This window comes from Propithecus coquereli, unplaced genomic scaffold (assembly GCF_000956105.1).
Source record: "Propithecus coquereli isolate 6110/MARCELLA unplaced genomic scaffold, Pcoq_1.0 Scaffold142, whole genome shotgun sequence".
Lineage (NCBI taxonomy): Eukaryota > Metazoa > Chordata > Mammalia > Primates > Indriidae > Propithecus > Propithecus coquereli.
This window is the reverse complement of record NW_012138525.1, coordinates 306,698-325,370: the sequence shown is the minus strand read 5'-3', so window position 1 is coordinate 325,370 and position 18,673 is coordinate 306,698. Positions and strand designations below refer to the sequence as shown.

At 57.2% G+C, this 18,673-nt stretch overlaps 1 protein-coding gene across 1 annotated transcript in view; it reads left to right on the top strand.

Annotated features, from left to right (window-relative positions):
* Nucleotides 1-15,879: 15,879 nt before the first annotated feature.
* Nucleotides 15,880-18,673, top strand: part of LOC105806506 (ficolin-1-like) — a 7,663-nt gene continuing 4,869 nt past the window's right edge. The window contains exons 1-3 of the mRNA XM_012639640.1: nt 15,880-15,961; nt 17,349-17,462; nt 18,267-18,368. Coding sequence (XP_012495094.1) covers nt 15,880-15,961; nt 17,349-17,462; nt 18,267-18,368 — 298 coding nt within the window. The remainder of the gene's footprint in view (nt 15,962-17,348; nt 17,463-18,266; nt 18,369-18,673) is intronic.

Below are 18,673 nucleotides of genomic sequence, written 5' to 3'. Positions count from 1 at the left end.
GCAAATGCACCTATAAGCTTGAGGTGCAGCTGGGGGGCCCATCCCCCAGGTGGGTCTTAGCTATGGGTAGACAGCACCAGTCTGGGCGGGGTGCCCCGGGCCCCAGCCACAGCATCTCCATGTGGAGTGCCTCCGTGCCCGGGGAGGTCCGGGCTGTTTTCAGCCTCATTTACAGGAGAAGAAATGGGGACTCCGAGAAGTTGCTTAAGGTCGCACATCGAGGACTGGTGTGAGCCAGGCCAGCAGATCTGCCCAGGGGCTCTTCCTATCCAAGATGCCCTTCCTGTTTCCACCAGGAAGGGCCTGGGGACAGCTGCTCTCCCACACCCCAGGGAGAAACACCACTTCCCAGGGTCTGCAAGGCCGCCTGACCCAGAGCAGATTGTGCTCAGAGGACAGTGTGTGGGGAGGGCCTGGGCTCGCTCCAGAAATCTCCTTCCACCCTCAGTTTCCCCCTGTGTAAAATGACAGGCTCTGAGCTCTGAGGGTAGACTATGTTATTGGAGAAAACATCACAGAGAAGCCCTGATTTGGAAAAGCACCCCTGCACACGAACACCTGGAACTGCCCCCACCCACCTGCCCCGCGGCAGGTCACCCCAGTGCTGCTCCTGTCCTGGCCCCGCCGGACACACAGGTCACCTTCGAGCCTCGGTGGCAGCTGCAAAGCAGTCTGCTCCACGGCGACTGTTGCCGCACAGTGGGGCAAAAGAATGTTTGATTTATTACCGGTTCCAAGAATGGGGGGAAATAATAATTCTGTCCTGAGCACCGAGAGCATGTTATTTACAGCCGCAAACTTTCACAACAATCCGAATGCAAAGCAGGATGTGCCGTATTTATAGCAGTTTGTCCCAATTGGAAAGGAAGGCGTTTGCGAGCAACACGGAACTTTCCTTTAAACTGCTCGCTGAGAAAACGGCAAGACAGCCAGCGTTCTGGGGCGGCTGGGAAGATGTGCTGGTACCGGAGAAAGCAGAACAAAGCCACGTGTGAGGCGGTCAAAGTCAACGGCAGCCCGAGCCAAGCAGAGCTGGGCGGCTTTCTTCTTATTTAAAATAACATCTCCGTTGATTTCCGCATCCTTGCCCTGCGAGCTGGGATGCAGGGAGATGCTCTGTGGACGAGCCTCCGGGGTAGGAAGCCTCATCCCTTCCCGAGTGAGCCCCACGGGACCTCTTCCGCTCTGCACCACGGTGGGCGGGCAGTGGGCACAGATGACTCAGTTTCCCTGCTCTTGAGAAGAAAGAACCAGCACTGCTCTCCCCTGGGGGCTGAGATGATCAATGAACAGCGGAGGAGAGCTCTGCAGATGAAAAATATCCCCGCCGTCCCGGGGATTAATCATATAACGCATGTTCCTTAACTGTGTGGCGACTTAATTACCTGGAGTTGACAAAATGATTTTCCTTTGGCTCCTCTCGGGAGAAACGGTCCCATTTTGGAGCTTGCGGTACAGATTCTCGGCAGAGAATCAAAGCTCCCTCTGCAGTGACAGAGAGGCTCTGGAGTGTTTTTATAGAATGAGAGAGAACAAAAGCAGCCTCCGCGGGCGCGGGCGCACAGATTCTGCGAGGCAGAGCAGGGAGGGACAGAAGTGGCTCCTATTTTGTGGTTTAAAAAATAGGACTTGGTCCCGTTTCCTCCCCAGCCCACCGAGAAGAGTCCCTGGGCCTCAGACCACCTGCCCCAAGGCATGGGGGCCAGGGGTGTGCGTGTGGCCTCGCCTAGGTGTGGCCTCTGTGCTCCCCTGGCTGGAGCCCTCCAGCTACTCTGGGGGCGTGATCCCAAGACCCCTCATCAGGGAGTCTTGGGGGCAGGGGACTTGCCCCGTTGACCTGTCCTGAGGCTATAACCACTGGGCTCCCCTCCCTGCTTATCTGAAGGTGTGTCCTAGGTACATGCAGGTCAAAGTCCCTGTAGATTGCCAAGTGCTACTCAAACGTGAGCTGGTGGCCTCTGTGCTCTGTCACGAGGAGGGTTCACACGGCTCAGTCTGGTCATTCTTTAATGACTGCGAAGCTCACGGGGGCCCCTTCAGTGCAGAGTGTCCCAGTCTTCCCGCCTCTGGAAGGGGACATTTGAGCTAGTCTGCAAGATCAGATACAGGTTTTGTTCCTATTTTTTGCACCTGGTAATTAAAGTAATAAATTCCCACTGCATAAGATTTGAAAAGGAAAGAGAAATAATCTAAGAAGCAGGGAAGCCGCTCCGGCACACTGATGTCTAGAATGTTTATCTCCGGTCTTCCTCCTCCACGCGGCCGGGGTCGTCCTGAACAGGCGTCCGGCTTGACCTTCTCTCGGCGTGGGGAGGGAAGGGCGCTGACGCAGGGCCGGACTCCCACGAGGAGGGAGCGACCGGGTGGGATTTCTGAGATTTCTGGAGGATGCGTTGGCCTCTGCTCAGATGGCACCTCGGGAGAGGCCTCTGGGCCACTCTGGGCGTGGGCTCCCCCAACACAGTGCTCCCAAGTGCTGGCTGCCTCCCCCACCGCCCAGGGGGAGGGGACCCGCCCTTGTGTTCAGGGCTCCATTTCTAAGACAAGGCCGGGCCCCAGATCGGTGCTCAGCACAGGTGCCAAAGGGTGCAGGGCACTCCAGGAGGGGGGAGGACGGGAGGAGCAGGGGTTGCTGGCCGCCCAGTGTCCTCGTCCCCCTGGACGCACACATGGCAGGTGCCACCAAGAGTCCTTCCTGCTGCCTTTGCCCTGTGATTAGAGAATCATACTTCACCCTGATCCCCTCGTGCCTGGTGTGGGGAGGCTCTCTCCCCTAACTCCCCTAACCGCCTAACACCGGTCCATCTCCTCTTGAAGGATGATGCCATTAGCCATGGAGCGTGGGTTCTGCAGAATGGCAAGGACAGGGACAGAGAGCCCGGACCAGCACCCGGAGCAGCTGAGCTACGGCCCATCTATGCAGAACAGAAGGATGCTCAAAGGCTGTCCCGGATGGCCAGCCCGGCCCTTAGTGGGGTGCTGGGAGCACCCCATCTCCAGAGTTTGAGGCGCTGGAGCCCCCACAGCCGTGGCTGGATGTCAAGGCCCCCACCTGCCCACCATGTGCACTGCGTCCTCCTAGTGGCTTCTCTCCACATACCACGGGCTTGCCCTAGCAGAGCCCTCGCCGCACGGGCTCTGACTGCCATTTACTCGGCTGTCCCCAGCAAGCCTGGCGCCCATCGAGGGCAGTTCAGCCTGTGCCTCTGTCCTCTCCCGCTGGAGGCACACGGGGCTCAGTCGCCACCCCTCCTGTGTGCCTTCAGAGCAGGAAACCATCCTCTAGCTTTAATCAAGTCCCCGAGTCAGTTTCAGGCCTACAGGGATCCCTGGAGACCAGCCTGCGTACATTGACTCATCATTCGTCCACTCGTGGTGGCGAGTCAGTGACATGCCCAGCCTGTGCCGTGGGGCATGACGCTCAGGAAAGGGTACAGGCCGGGAGACGCAGGCATCATCCCAGGGACGCGGTGGGATTCAGAGGGCGGGTGCGGTGTGCCGTCCCTGGGTGGCAATGGGAGGACACAGATCAAGAACAGTGGCTGTTAACAGGCAAAAACAAGTGTTCAGGGCAGCGGCACTGGCCTGGGGGCAGCGGGGTGGGTGCCCAGGAGAGGACCGCGTGGCTGGTGCCCACACAACAGGTGGACGGGGGAGGAGGCCAGGCCCCGGAGGAGCTGGGCACACAGGGCCTAGAGGCCAGCCGGGAGGGTGAGCTGACTCCACCAGGACGGCGTGGCGGTTCTGAGCGCAGCTGCCACAAACCCACTCACGGAGTGGAGGAGGCTCGCAGGGGCCTCTCGGGCCGCAGCCGCAGAGGGTGGGGCAGCGGGTCCTGGGTGGGGGGACGTGGGTGGGTTCCCGGGCAAGGAGGAGGTAAAACTGATCAAACGCGGGGCAGATTGGACGCGGGGGTCAGGGGAGGGGTCCGGTGGCCTTCCCTCCCCCTGCAGACGCGGCAGCCGAAGCTCGGGGCGGCCAGTGAGAGGCGGAGCCGTGCTGCTCGCTCTGGGGCTTCTGCAGAGGACTCCAGGTTCCACAAGCTTCTAGGGGCTCCTGCGTGCCAGCACAGTCTGTCAGGGGAGTGCGCACACCGCCCCGGGCACACGTTTTGCTGTGGGCTTTGCCGTCAGACTGGGGCCAGCGTGGTCCGCACCCCGGATGCAGAGATGAGCCCGGGGAGCAAGGACCGCGCCCTCACGGCCAGCCGCCAGTGCGGCCCCAACTCCAGTGGCAGGGCGCAGCTCCATGGGACTCTGTTTCCAGTGGTGACGGACAAACTGCCTCCCCCAACAGGGCCTCTGCGGTGTCACCTGCAAGGTGGGGATGATGGCAGGATCTTCTGGAAAGCTGGCAGGGCCTCCGCAGCAGCCTCTCTCCTCCTCCTCTGCCCTTTGGCAGAGCTGACCAGGCAATGCGGCCCTTCCAGGAGCAAGACTGTGGCCCTGGCCTCCCAGCCGCCAGGGCAGTGAGGGGCCACACCCACCTCTCTGGGCCCCGCAGGGCTTTGACCAGCAGGGAAGCCAGTCCTGGTCCAGCCCAAGGTTTGGGTTTGCAGCCACTGGGCCAAGCAGGGAAGAGCCTCACTGACCGGGTAGGAGCCTCCGCTCTCCCCTGTGTGTTCCTGCACTGACCAACCCATCGCTGGCAGCTTCAGCGTGGAGAGCACCCTGCGGCCGCGGCCGCCGACAGCAGGCTGCCCTAGAGCCAGGGCCGCATCTCCGGCCCCAGCCTGGCGTCTTTCAAAGGCCTAAAGCCGATCCCGAGCTCCAGCTTAGGAACAAAACCCCCTACCTTGCAGGATGGACCATGGCAACCTCCCAGGATCCCAAATGCACCCTGCAGAGCACTGTCCTCCAGCCTCGGGTCTCAGCGGGTCAGCCAGGGGCAGGCAAATCCCTGGGTTGAGTCAGCTCGCTGCCTGGTTTACTCATCTCTTTGGTAGTGGAAGCATGTTCGAAACAAAGGGGAACAAACAAACAAACCCCTTCCTTAAAGGTTAAGCTTACTGCTCTTTAGAGAGAGTAAATTATTTCAATCCGGGAATCTTTGTCATCCTTCCAGCTGAGCTAAACCAGAGAGATGTGATTGGAGGAAACAGGGCTCCTTTGAAAGGTGATTGGGGTCAGGGGGGTTCCCAGAAGGGTGCTAGGGTCAGGGCCTTCCTCCTTGCAAAGCAGAGGCCATGAGGATGAGGAAAGGTGATTCGGTTGTTAGCACCGTGCCAAGGAGGGTCAACGCAAGTCACCTACTATTGTTAGGTCATCGTGAATATTTTTTACGTCAACGGTGGCTGCAGCCTGTGTCTGGGCAGCCACCTGCTCTGCAGTGACCCGAGGCCCCACCACAGGCTCAGGACTAAGTAAAAACAACCCCCGGGGCCGCTCCTGGCATCCGCACCCTCGGGACCGAACACTCTCCTCTGTGCCTGTCTGTGCAGGTCGGCTGCCCAGGCCTTGGTCCCCTTGCTCACAGGAAAGGGGGCTGAAGAGATCTAGATGTCTAGACCACCCTGGGATCCACGACAGTCTCTGTCGGGTGCACGGGAGCCGTGCGTGGCCGCACCCCGACTTTCTGTCAGGAGGACTTGCAGGTGGAGAGACTGTCATAGTTGCCACCACAGTGTGTGTGGTCCCAAACGGTAACCACGGCAGCTCCTGGTTTGCAACGCCCAAAAGAGGAAACTTTCACCGTCCACGAGGCTGGGGAATCAGCCGGTTTCCAAAGACGGTTTTGGTTTAAACCACGAGATGATGCGGGGATTCGCACTGCGCTGGGGAAAACCACGAGGCATGCTCCGACCTTGTTTCACTTCTTATTTGTTGCTCCTTTTAAAACGTCTCTTACTGAAGCAATCTGTGGGGAAATCACACAAGCAAAGTGCTTGAGAAACAGGTTATAAGGTTATAACCTGCTTACTCAACTTGCTGATCAGATTTGGAAATTTCTAGAAGGATTCTTGCACTTAGAGTGACCGACCCTCCTGGTTCGGCCAGGACCGAAGGGTTTCCCGGACATGGGACAATCACTGCCGGGACGGTGACAGTACTGGGCAAACCAGGCAGGCTGAGCACCCTGAGCCCTGGTCATGCCCCTCGCCCCTCGCCATGATGACTGGCAGATGACCGGCCAATCAGTCTTCCCTGGGATTCCTCACTTGGTGGGGGGGCACACCCTCTTTTGCCCTCCCCTTTTCACAAAATAGAATGGAGGTGACTCAGTGGTGACTGTGGCCAGGTTCTCTCTGCCTCCTAAAGAGCACCCTTCTGTACAGGAGAGCAAGACCCAGACCGGGACCATGTGTGCACGTGTGCGTGCGTGCGTGTGCACGTGAGAGCCTGCACACCGCCCGCCCGCCCACAGCTGTCTCTGTGACCAGGACGAGGGGTGCTGGAGAGATGGAAGGAGCCTCAGGGCCGCCGTCCTAGCCGCTACTGTAGCGGAGAACCTGCCGCACAGAGGGGGCTGTTCGGGGACGAGGGAAGCAGAGGAGTAGGTATTTATTTATGTGCAATAAATATTTAATTCCACCCAGGCCTTCTCCGGTAGTGTTGCGTATCCGAGATTAGTTTTATACATTCTACCCACATCACAATACCCTTCAGCAAGGTTAATCCTGTCCTAATGCGAGTTTAAAAATTAAATCCACTTCGACGAACAAATGTCCTGGGCAGCCTCATCCCATTCTTTTACGCAGAGTAAATATGTTTGCGCAGCAGCTCAGGGAAGGGACTCCGATCGGGTAACACACGCGTCCAACACGGCTCCCACCCCCGGCCCATGCATTATATATGACAGGTCCCACCCAGCCGCGCCGCCGCGCTGGCAAGCGGGCAGCGGCCTGTCGGCGTGTTTAAATCAAGAGCAAAACAGATTGTGTACAGGCTCCTGAGAACAAAAGCAGTAGAATAATTTTTATTTTAAGAACGGCTAGTTTAACTTAGGCGAGAACATGCTCCTGGATCTTTCTTATCTGCTCAAAAGCTTTAAAAATATATATGAAAATAAACAAGAACCACAAAAAGAAAAACACCCTGCACCCCCCAATCTACCCACTTCCCTGCTTTGTTCCCCTGAGTTTCCAGGGGGTGACAATGAGCTCTCCCCTACGCAGCGCTGAAGGGGCACCGTGAGATTTGTTTTCTCCACAGTGTTCTAGGCCTTGTGGACTCAATTAAGATATTAAAAATAGGGCTCGGGGAGCAGGGTTCCTGCACGAGTGCTGTCCTTGTTTGTGTCTTCAGCGAGCAGCCTCTGGAGGCGCTTCCAGTCCCGCGGATGCCGGAGTGCTCTAACGGGGATCATCTGCCTCCTGAGGTATAGATTCCAATTTACTCCGACACAAACTATTACCCTGAAAACACTGGTCATCTGTCTTCAGGTGCCTGGGAGAGACCCGGCGCCGGCGTTATCATCTCTGGGAAATTAAACAGGCCGCGGGGTGAGGGGCGCTTCCTGCCCGAGCCCCAGGAACCCCTGCGTGGAGCCGGGCTGACCTTGGCAGTTCCGGTTTGCGTTTCCCTCCTCGTGCTGGCACTGCCCGGCGCCTCGCTCTCAACCCCGCCCCTCGCTGGGGCTGCCGAGCGCCTCTCCTTTCGTAACAGGAAGGGCCCCTGTAGAGGCTGGTGCTCTGCCAGCCCGGGGGTCCCGGCAGGGAGGAGGGGCGAGCGGGGAGCGGGAAGAGGGAAGATGGGAAAAGGAAGGGGGGAGCAGCGGGCGGGGCCCTGTCCCTCCCTGAAATACCAGGAAGAGAAGTCACCCTGTCAAGGCCTTTAGTGTCAGTCCTCCCCCTGTGTCTAAGGACCCTGGGCCGGTCCCTGGGTGTCAGGGACACCCAGCAGCACCGTCTTCCCAGAACAGTGTTACTGAGACGTAATTCGCATCCCATGCAATTCCCTGTTTAAAGGGCACAATTCCATGGTTTTTAGCATATTCACAGAACTGCGCCACCATCACCATGTTCCAGTTTTAGAACCGTGTCATCGCCTAGAGAAAGCCCATTGCTTTGGCTGTCATTGCTCTGTCCCCTTCTCCCCAGGCCGCTGGCAACGGTGAATCCACTTTCTGTGTCTATGGATTCGCCCATTCTGGACACATCATGTAAACAGAGTTACGACCATGTGGTCCGGCCCGTCTGACTTAGCGTGCTTTGAAGGGCCATCCGCATGGTGACATGAGTCAGACTCCACCCCTCCTACGGCCGAACGGGACTCCACCGACGGGTGGGCTAAGTCTTGTTCAGCCCTTCATCACTGGGGGGCATTGCGTTGCTGCCGCCTTTTGGTTATTCTGACTAATGCGGCGATGAGCACGGATGTACAGGTGTTTGTGGGGATGTGTGTTTTCATTTCTCTTGGGAACACACCTGGGAGGGGCAATGCAGGCCTGTGGTGACCCACGTGCAAGGAGCTGCCAGCCTGTGTCCCATCTCACGCTCCCGCCTGCCGAGCGCACTTCTTTTGCTGCGTTGCGAGCACTGGGATGAAGCCCCCATGGGCAAGTGTGGCTTCCCCTGGACCCAATTCCTACACAAGTTAGGATACTTTGCCCCAAATAAAATCCTGACCCAAGAGCTGGGGGCCTGTTCCGTGAGACCTGAGTAACAACACTCTGACCAGAAGGCTCCAAAGACACCACACTCTCGGATGGGAAGACCTAGTGCTACAAAGAGACGTCAAGTGTCTGCAAACTAACCCATAAACTCGGTGCAATCCCAATCGAAAGTGAGGAATTCAAAAGTGAGCTAAGATTTAAGGTCCACAAACAGCTATATCAACTTTAGATAAGAAGAGTTAAGATGGTGGGCTTGTCCTGTGAGACAGTAAGACGTTCTGCAAAGATGCAGAAATAAACACCAGGTGGTGTTGTCACAAAGAGCATGGGCCAGAGCCAAGAGCTCAGGCACACGGCCGGCATTGACCACGCGTGGGAAGTTCAGACCCCACGAAGGTGGCACCACAGATCCAGTGGAGAAAGAACACGTGTTTTGGTGGATGGTTGCTCACTAGACGAACGGCATTAATGCACCAAAAACCGTAAGGGCTAAATCAGCGCAGAGAGAGCGGTAGGATGGAAGAAGATATTTGCAATGTCTTAAGCCAACAAATGATCCATAACTAGAGTTCAAGGCATACGCCGCGAGAGGCAGCAGCCCCAGTAGAAAAAAAAGTGGGCGAAAGCTACCAACAAACAGTTTATATGAGTTAAAGTTACACTGGTAGCCTTGAAGCTAACGAGTATGGGCAAGAGGTTCAAAGTCACCAGCAACGTTTAGAAGGCCGGGAGTTCAGAGTCGGTAGGGAGGCATAGAATCCCGCACAGCCCCCCACCGGGGGCAAAGCCATTCCGAACAGTCCCGCTTTACTTGGCCAAATTAAGTCTAATTTGACGCAGAAATCCCAGTCTTGGTGTGAGCCAGGGGACTCTGGCACCGTCCTTGGGGGGCTTCGCTGCAGCACTGGCGGTGGTGGTGGAGGGGGCCAGAGCCCCGATTGCCAGACTCGGCAGGTGGGCAGGGAAAGGCAGATGGACCTGCCTGCGGATCGCAAGGGACTGAATTAGACACGCCACGGTGGAGACTGCAAAAGCCACATGCACACAACGCCGGCGTGCGAGGGAAGTGGCCTTCGGGAGGAGGTGCGACAAATGCCCCATTTACCTAAGTTAAAATATACAACTTCATTGTGCAAGAACATGGTTCGAACATAAAGATGCCCACTGAACACGTTAAAATGGGTGCTTAGGCGTGGAGAGGAGTGGGGAGGGAGCGTGGGGGCGGAGGGAGAGAGGAAGGAGTCAGTGAGGACAGGACAGCTGATGACGCGCCGACCCCAGCCCGGGGCCTTCCAGGCAGATTTCCCGCCTCCCCAGTGTGTGCTGGTGTTTGCGGAGACTGAGCATCCTCGTACCCTGCACCCTGCTCTCTGCGGGAGCGTCCCCCACCACAGCTCCCGGGAGGTGGGCGGAGGCCCAGAGCTCCCCTGAGGGTGGCACCAGGAAGTTGGGGTGGGGGGTTCCAGGGCTCCCCTGAGGACTGGCCTAAAGGACCCTGATGGGGAGAATGGTGGAGCTCAGGCTGCGGCGACTCCGCGACCTGAGGGTCTCTGCCTGAGGTGGGGTGGAAGGTGCTCCGGCTGCCCCACCAGCTCCTGTCCTGGAGCCAGCGCGCAGCAGACAGGGCCCTCCTCTCTGGAGCAGGGGATGAGGAGGTGGCAGCATTGAGACAGGGGCTGGAGCGGGGCCAGGAAACCTACCGGGAGGAAGTAGGGGTGGCGCGTGCGGAGGCTGGAGAGGGAGCCCAGGGGTACGCGCACACGTCGGCCTTGTTCAGCCTGATTTCCTCTGCCCCAGATGGGAAATGCACGGTGGAGGACGGGGGCCTGGGCTCTGGACTCCCTCGGCAGAGAAGCTCCTCCTGAGAGGGGCTCCGGGAGCTGCCTGTCCTCACAGCCCAGCAAAGGTGCCCAAGGAACCTGAGGAGCAGCGTGTGCAGGACCAGCCAGGTCCAGCCGGGCGAGCTGCTCCTCCCACAGCCCTCCTCAGGAAGCCGGAGTCCCCATCGCAGGGGTAGGAGAAGGCTTGGCCCAGGGGATGTGCCCGGCCTGGGCCCAGGCTCCAAGCTGGCCCCAGCCCCCTGCTCCGGGGAGGTAGCTGAACACCCTGAGGCTGCCCAGTGGCCCAGAGGAGCCGGGTCTCCGCGTGGGGGAGGGAACACCTGCTGCTCTCAGGGGCCCATTAGGGTCAGGCTGGTCCCAGGAAGGCCCGGGCAGCTCTGCCACCGAAGTGGCACATTTCAAGGAAAACCTGGCTCTAGGATTTGATGTGAATTTGCTCCTGATGCCACGGCTCTCCAGCTGGGTGAGGCTGGCATCTAACTTCACCTGCGGAAGCCCCAGTTCTAGGAACAGAACGTCTGCGCCGCAAGGTCTACGTTAGCGTAACTTCACTGTTCCCAGGCTCTTGCTCAGGGACATGGATGCTGCCAATGACTTCACCGCTCACTGCAGGAACCTCCCAAGGACCCCTCGACTCGTCCGTGGGAATCCACGGTTTATGCTCCAGACTCTTGAAACCCCACCTGCTGCGGGCACCGACCCTGTACCGTTACCTCGTGAGACCCTCCCTTCCCTCCCAGAGGCACTGCCAGTGCCGGGTGAGCCGGGAGTTAAGCTTTGTCCTGTCGACAACTGTTGGGGACATTTGGAGAGTGTCATTTGAGTCTCTTTGTCATCCCTCCCATACAGGCGGAGTCACAGGTGCAAGCCCTTGGAGCCCTCTGCGTGCTCACTGATGAGCAGCCCCCGTGGGCCCAGGGCAGGTGCGGGGCGAGCCCACCCCCACCCGGCTGCCTCTGTGCAGCAACGTAGCCGTGTCGCCTGCGCCCCGACATGCGCACGCAGCGCCGCACGCTCCGTAAAGCAGCTGTCAGGACTTCTTCGGTTTCCAGACACAGCGAGGAAGCCCAGGCCATGGGGGAGGAGGGAAGAGGGGCCTAATCCCAGCAGGAAGCGGGCAGCCCGCAGCCGCCCTGGCTGCAGTCTCAGGAGGAGGGGTGCAGCAAGGGCGTCTCCCCACAGCCCACACGCAGCGGGAAGGGCACTTCCTGGGGGTCGGGACAGCAAGGCTCCTGCCTACCGTGTATTTTCATTTCTTTGCAACAGCTCTTCTTCATTTAATAATAAACCTGCTCACTTCACAGGGTGAGGCTTACTGCCCTGCCGACCGATGGGCTTGGTGTCCCTGGCACGGTTCAGGGAAAGGACCCCCCTCTGGCCAGCCTCATTAGCTTGTCTCGCACTTGATCCTTTCTCCGGCCGCAGACCCAGCACGTGCAGCAAGAGCCAGCGATGCTTGGCCTCCCCAGAATGGAGGCAGGGGCAGGGCGGGAGCCCGCAGCCCTGGCGCAGCCCCCTGCTTCCTGCATGCAGCAGGAACAGTGGGTGGCACCTACGTGTTCTATCCACTTTTTAAAACACTTCATTTAAACCTCCTTTTTAAAGCGAACTATAACACCCATCACCAAAGTGCATAAACCAAATGTGCGCCAGCCACACAAAGCCGCAGCCCTGGCCCGCCGCCATGCCCCTTCCGGATCCGGAGGCGGCCTCTTCGGAGGGAGCTGCCCTCTGGCCGGTGCGATGTTTGCGTTTCTCTCCGCTGCACCACGCAGGGCCACCCCTCACGCGGGGCCACCCTTCACGCAGGGCCACCCCTCACACTGCCGCTCGGCCCTGCCTGCCATAGAACCCAGCGCAGGCGCAGACCACAGGCTCCCGCAGCGCGGACGGCTTTCAGTCTCCCTCCTCTTGTGCGTAAGTTTCAACAAAGCTTTCGCATGAAGCTATAATTCGTTCACTTTATTTGCTGAAAAGGATTCCCGTGTACGAACATACCTCAGCCGACGGGCCCCCTCTGCTGCGGATGACACCTTGGTCGTTCCTAGCGGGGACCGTACATGCCTGCAGGTGTCTCCTCCGCACCTGCACACGCCTTTCTGCTGGGTAGAACCGAGGCGAAGGTCACGGTTACAGAGTCTGCAGGTCACAGAGAATCGTTGAAGATGCGGCAGTGCTGCGCGACAGTCCCCATCTCTTACATGTTCCCACCCAAACCTTGTGTAGCTTGCTGTTTTGAAAATTTTTTGCATGTGGTGATATCTCGTGTGATTTTCATTTGCATTTCTGTGATTTCTAACGAAGTTGAGCATGTTTTCATATTTCTATTATCTATTAAATATTCTCTTTTGTAAGCGTCTGTCGAAGTCACTTTCCCGCTCTCCAGAGGGGGTTGATTTGTAGAAATTCTTCATTCTGGATAAGAGGCCACGGTCACTTCCGTGTGAGGCATCACCCCCCACCCTGGGGCTTCTCTTTCCAATCTCTCGGTGGTGTATTTTGAAAAACAAACGATCTTAATTTCAGTATCGATTTGTAGACTTTTCCTCGATGATTAGTGACTTTCCATCCTGTGTAAAACGCCTCCAAGGTTATCTGACAGCTTTTAACACGATCTGCAGCTGCTCCGCCCTTCACGTTTGGATCCACACGTCTGCTAACGTGGGTTTCTTTGGTGTGATAAAAGTCAAGCTTTGTTTCCCGATTTTCCATCTGGATGTTCAGTCGTTCGTGCCATTTGCGGAGGGTGCCTCTGCCCCGTTGTCCTGCAGAGCAACCGTCGCCATCGAAGGCCAGTCTCTGCCTGGGTTTGCTTGGACACTCCAGCCGGTTCGGTCCATTCATTGTGTCCCCGAGCCAGGGCCAGCCCGTCTCGATTGCTGTGGCTTTACAGCCGTCGCTGGCACCAGGTCGGCCAATCGTCCTCTTTGTTCTCTCTCAAGAGTATCCTGGCTGTCAGCCCTTTGCCTTTTATATAAATTTTAAATGTTCACCTTGTCTATTAGCAAAACATGGGAATTTAGTTGATAATGCAGCGACTCTCTAGATCAATTAGGGGGAAATGAACATCTCTGTGATATTGTGTTTTCTAATCCATGAACACAGAATATTCTTCCAATTATTTTGATCTTCTTTTAGGTCTCTCAGTTCCTACTTGTTAGTTTTCTACACAGAAGACTAACATGTATTTTCTTATATTTACTCACCGTTATTTGACTTTGCTGTTGCTACTGTAGATTTCTTAAATTTTATTTTTTAATTCTTTATGGCCAGTTTTTAGAAACACAATTTGTTTTTGCTAAACTTATCTATTCTGCTAGTTTATCTTTAGAATCTCTTGAATTTTCTACATGACCATATCTTCTGAAAATCACAACTTCGTATCTGCCTTTCCAATCTTCCTACATTTTTGTTTTCCTGCCTGCCGTCCTGGGCGGCGGTATCCAATACAGCCTTGACCGGAGTGGTGACCACAAGCATTCTCATTTGTTCTCGGCCTCTGGGGACGTTTTTCAATCTTTACCATTAGTTATGCTGTAACTTCGGTATTTGCAGCTTCTGCAGATCTGTGTCTATATTGTTTCTGTTGATCCTTATGTGTGTTGTCTTTTATTCTCGTGAATCTGGTTATGTTTGACTGTCTTCTAAAATTTAATTTGGAAAAAAAAAACCACTCTGCAGAAATAATGACCTAGAACGATGCTATTCTTTTTCAGAGAAGATTTTTGTTGGTTTCAGCTAGCAGCCTGAGGGCACTAGAAGTGTAATTTCAGGAGCTGAGATTTTTTTCCTGGGACACTGGACAACCCAGTCTGCAGCCCACAAGAAGGCTGGACATTGCTCATCCATCCTACTCCCAGGTGCAGCCCCCATGGGTCCCGACCCCAACCCCATGCCCTCGGCAGGCTCTGGAGCCCAGCCTTGGACCTTTACCACTGCGAGACCGTGACAGTAGCTGCCCAACTTTTCAGCTGTCATCAGGGATTAGCAAATCCCCTTGGCTGCAGGGTGGTCCTGCCCTGCATCGTCGGCTTGACTACACCTTCAAGCAAATCTCTTTTTTAATGTTCTGTCTGCTTGTCCTTAGTAGGACGGAGGGCTCCAAATACCTAAACTGCCATTGCCAGAAGTCAAACGACTCTCACTGATCCAACTTAAAGATATTTTAACATGTCAGAATCTTGCATTCTTTTATATTCTTAGGCCCACATACTCTTGAAAACATTGACTTGGTATCTGGCTGCATTGTTGACATTGAACCTGAAATAACGCCATTGACAATGCAAAGAAAAGAAAGTCCCCTCACACCTAGAGGGCTGCTGGCAGGTGGACTCGAGGCACATAGACCTGCTGGCTCTCTCCCTGTCCTGACTCAACCCTAGGTGACTCCCGCTCCTGAACTGGCTCTTCTCCGAGAAAGGAGGCTGCACCACTGATGTCCAGCCCCGTCCTGCCTGGTGCCGTAGCTCGGGGAGACAACATATCCCCCGCGCCCCCACCAGTAGGCTGAAGCCACCCACAGAAGTGTGCGGAGTCTAGTGCTGCAGCCCACAGAGCCTGGACGCAAAGTCCTACATCCCCCTGAGCCACCCACTGCTTCGCTAAGCCCCTTGTCCGGCCATCAAGCCACTTCTCTCCTACTTGGGCTGGAAACCCCAGCTGCACACACTGGGCCAGAGAAACAGCAAACCCAAAACAGCTCCTCTCTCTGCTCTTCCCCTCCCGTGACCACTCAGCTCTTCTTAGTGCCTGTTCCTCCATCTCCTCGGAAGTCCTTCTTGCCCACAGCATGTCCAGGCCGAGTGTGATTCCCTGCACGAGATGGAGAATACGGCCTCAGAGATTTGGGGGAACAAGAAGTATCTTCACCTTCAGGTGTAAGGAACAAGGACAACCCCAGTGATCCACAGGGTGCCAGACCCTGGATTCCAACGTCCAGCTCTCAATTTCTCCACCTGTAGCTGTCAGGTGATTAGTCTGCTCACTGGGGCTGGTGTGAGGATCAGAAGATGTCGGCAGCACTTGGGACGCAGGAGATGCTCAGCACTTTTTTCTCTCCCAGGAACGGGCTTATACCCTGAATTTTCTGGAAATCAGATAAGGCAGGAAACCTCCTTCCACAAAACCTTCCTTATCTCGAAGTATTGCTTGAGTGTAGCTGGGAATGAGAAGGGGGCTTGGGGCGGTGGGCTTTCCTTAAGCTACAGACCAGGCAGACCCTTTCCGGAGGGCTTGGGAGCTCTCTGGACTAGCAACAGGGTGTCTATGTAGGGGAAGTGCGCCCAGCTAAGCAGGCAGCTTGCGGTGGCCTAGCTGGAAGGAAACATCCTGCCTGTTGCTGCAACTGAGCAACCTGCAGGAAGTGGGTGTCCCCAGGGGAACTGAGAAACCGCAGCCCGTAACTAGGGCTGGTTCCCGCTGCCCTATAAGAGCTGGAGCCTCCTTGAAGTCGCAGACCAGTGGGAGGGGGCAGAGCACAGTCGCCATGGCCCCAGGGGTCACAGTCCTGGTTGTCCTGCTCCTGCACATCAAGGACCTGCCTGCCTGGGCTGCCGACACCTGTCCAGGTGAGATGAACACAGTTTTCCTGGTCTGTGAAAGCTGGTGACAACCCACCTATTAACTACCTCGGGTGTCTCAGGCAAAGCCCCTTTGCACGGGACGTCCTAGGAACACACACAGCAGCTCAGCGCCCCCCCCCCCCCCCGCTCAGGCAAGGAGAGGGAGGCTCGGAAGAGCTGAGGTCGCGGAGGGAGAGGGGACAGGATTGCACCTTGAGTCCCTCTGCCTCTAAGCCTGAGATTTGCCCTGCGGAGACCCACAGACAGTTCCAGACTCTGTCACTGAGAAGGAAGAAAATATTGTTGACTTTTCCTATCTTCTTAAGGGCCTATGCAAGAGGCACTCTGAGATTTTCTATCCAGTGGCCTCCGCACGGACGGGTGGGGTTGTTGGAAATGCGGATCTCTGGCCCTTCCGCAGACAGTCTGACGCAGCAGACACGGGCGGGGGCCGAACAACAGTGACGGCTCCTCGCAGATGCAGCGGCGGCTGGCTCTGCGGACACAGCGACAGCGTGCCTCAGGACAGCCGGCCGCCCAGCACGGAACTTATTTATAGGCAACCATAAATAGCAAATTGCGGCCTGCCCTGGGGAAACGAGGACGAGAGCACGGAAAGGAAACACACCCCCAATGGCAGCTGCCGGGTCTCCCAGGGAGAGCACCGCTTAATTCTGTGTTTTCCAAGTTCTCCCTGAGGAGGACGTGTTAATTTTGTCATCCACAAAATTTAAAATGTAGTTTTCAAACAAGGAAACAATCTCTGTCGGGTCTCAGTAGTGCCATAGCTCGCTCTGCGTCCTTGGAGCAGACACGTCCTCTCTCCAGGTGACCTAGAAGACCCCTTGGCAGCCCAGAAACTCTACGATCATGGCCAAGGTCGGGCAGTGAAAACACTAACGCAAACCCAAATTCCTGAGTTTCTTAGACATATTTATTGTCATTATTTATTGAAACTACTTACTGTTAATGAAGCTCTTCCTAAAGGTCTTGAATTCTATAAGATTTTTGAAATTTTTGTTCTGTGATCGAATCCTTACCATAGCCCTGTTATAACCCCCACGTGGTAGCTCAGAGCACAGAGGGGGTAGGTGACGTGCCCAGCACACACAGCGCGGAGGAGGGGCTTACCCTCAGGCAGGGTGGTCTCCGAGGCCAGGGCTCCGCCCTGCATCACTTCCCCGCCTGACCAGTGCCCCCAGGGGGAGGACAGACCAAGTCCCCACCACAGTGGGAAAACCACCCTCCCAGGCCTACCCTCCAGCTGAGGCAGCTGGCTCTGGCTGCAGCCATCTGTCCAGACCCGATGTCACCAAGGGGGCAGGTGTCCTCGGTTTGGGTGGCATCAGGCCCAGGGCGATGGCACTGACCGGGCACGTGTGTTTCTGTGCAGAGGTGAAGCTGCTGGGTGTGGAGGGCTCCGACAAGCTCACCATCCTCCGAGGCTGCCCGGGGCTGCCCGGAGCCCCAGGGCCCAAGGGGGAGGCGGGCGCCCGCGGAGAGAGAGGTAGGTGCCTGCCCGGGTGGGTGGGCAGCAATGGGGGTGGGCTGGTGTCTCCTGCTCTTCTGGACTTAGATGCCGAGGTGGGCAACGCCCCACTGGGATCGGGAGCTGTGGTCTTGGCCCAGCTCACAGCCAGTGACAGCGCCGACCCCAGAGTCCAACCGGGGTTCTGGACGTGCCTCGGGCGTGAGCTGCTGCTGTAGCTGGTTCCGGAGCTCGCATCTGGGCGTGTTTCTGTGGGGCCGTCGCCGAGGCCTTGACTCAATGGCAGCTTCATGTGACCACGGGCGTGACTCCCGGAGTGTGTGCTCCTCCCTAGTCTCACCGAAACGTGGGTGGCCCCGTCTTCTCCACCCACCTCAGACGAGGACACTGAGTCCCAGAGGGGCCAGGACCTGCGGGGCTCACACACCAGTAAGGAGGGGAGCTGGCACTCGCCCGGGCCAGCTTCAGGCACGGCCGGCACCTCCCGCCCAACGAGAGCAGAGCGGGCGCCTGCCCAGGGACAGGGACCGAGACTCAGGGGCAACACAGCGTGACGCCCGGGTTGTACCAAAGACCAAACGGGAGCTGGGGGACATCCCGTCCTGAGCCCCAAACCAGGTGCAGGCCCGGCCATCAGCACCTGCCACTGTGCAGACTCCGTCACCCCCTGTGGCACCGCCAGGCTGTGTCCGGGCCCCAGATCTGAGGGTCACTGGGACCACCATGGGAGCCAGGCTCAGGACCCTGCTTCCTGCGGTGAAGGTTTCCCAGGAGAACAGTTTAGGTCTCATTTTCCCAGTGACGTGGGTTTGCATTTCGCAGGAGAACGAGGTCCCCCGGGAGCCCCTGGGAAGGCAGGACCACCCGGGCCCAAAGGTAAGGAGGGGACAAAGGGTGGGAGGCCTGAGCAGGACGCTCGGGCCTGTGTGTGAAGGAGGGAGGGAGAGAGAGGGTCAGAGAGGGACAGGGAGGAAACTGTGGTGTCAAGGCCTGTGTCCCCTTCCCCTGCATCGGGATCCTGACATCCTAAAGCCTTGGTGCGCCAGCAGGGCCACAAGCCTGTGTGTGGCGACCAGGCCAAGAGGCCGGGACCGTGCCCGTCTGGCTGCCGCCTTCCCACGGCCCCCCCAGAGTAGCTCTGCTGTGCGGAACCAGAGCGGGCGAGGTCCCCGGGCTGAGGTGACACTCTGGGGACTCTCTCATCCTCCCTCCTCTCTCTGCAGGAGACT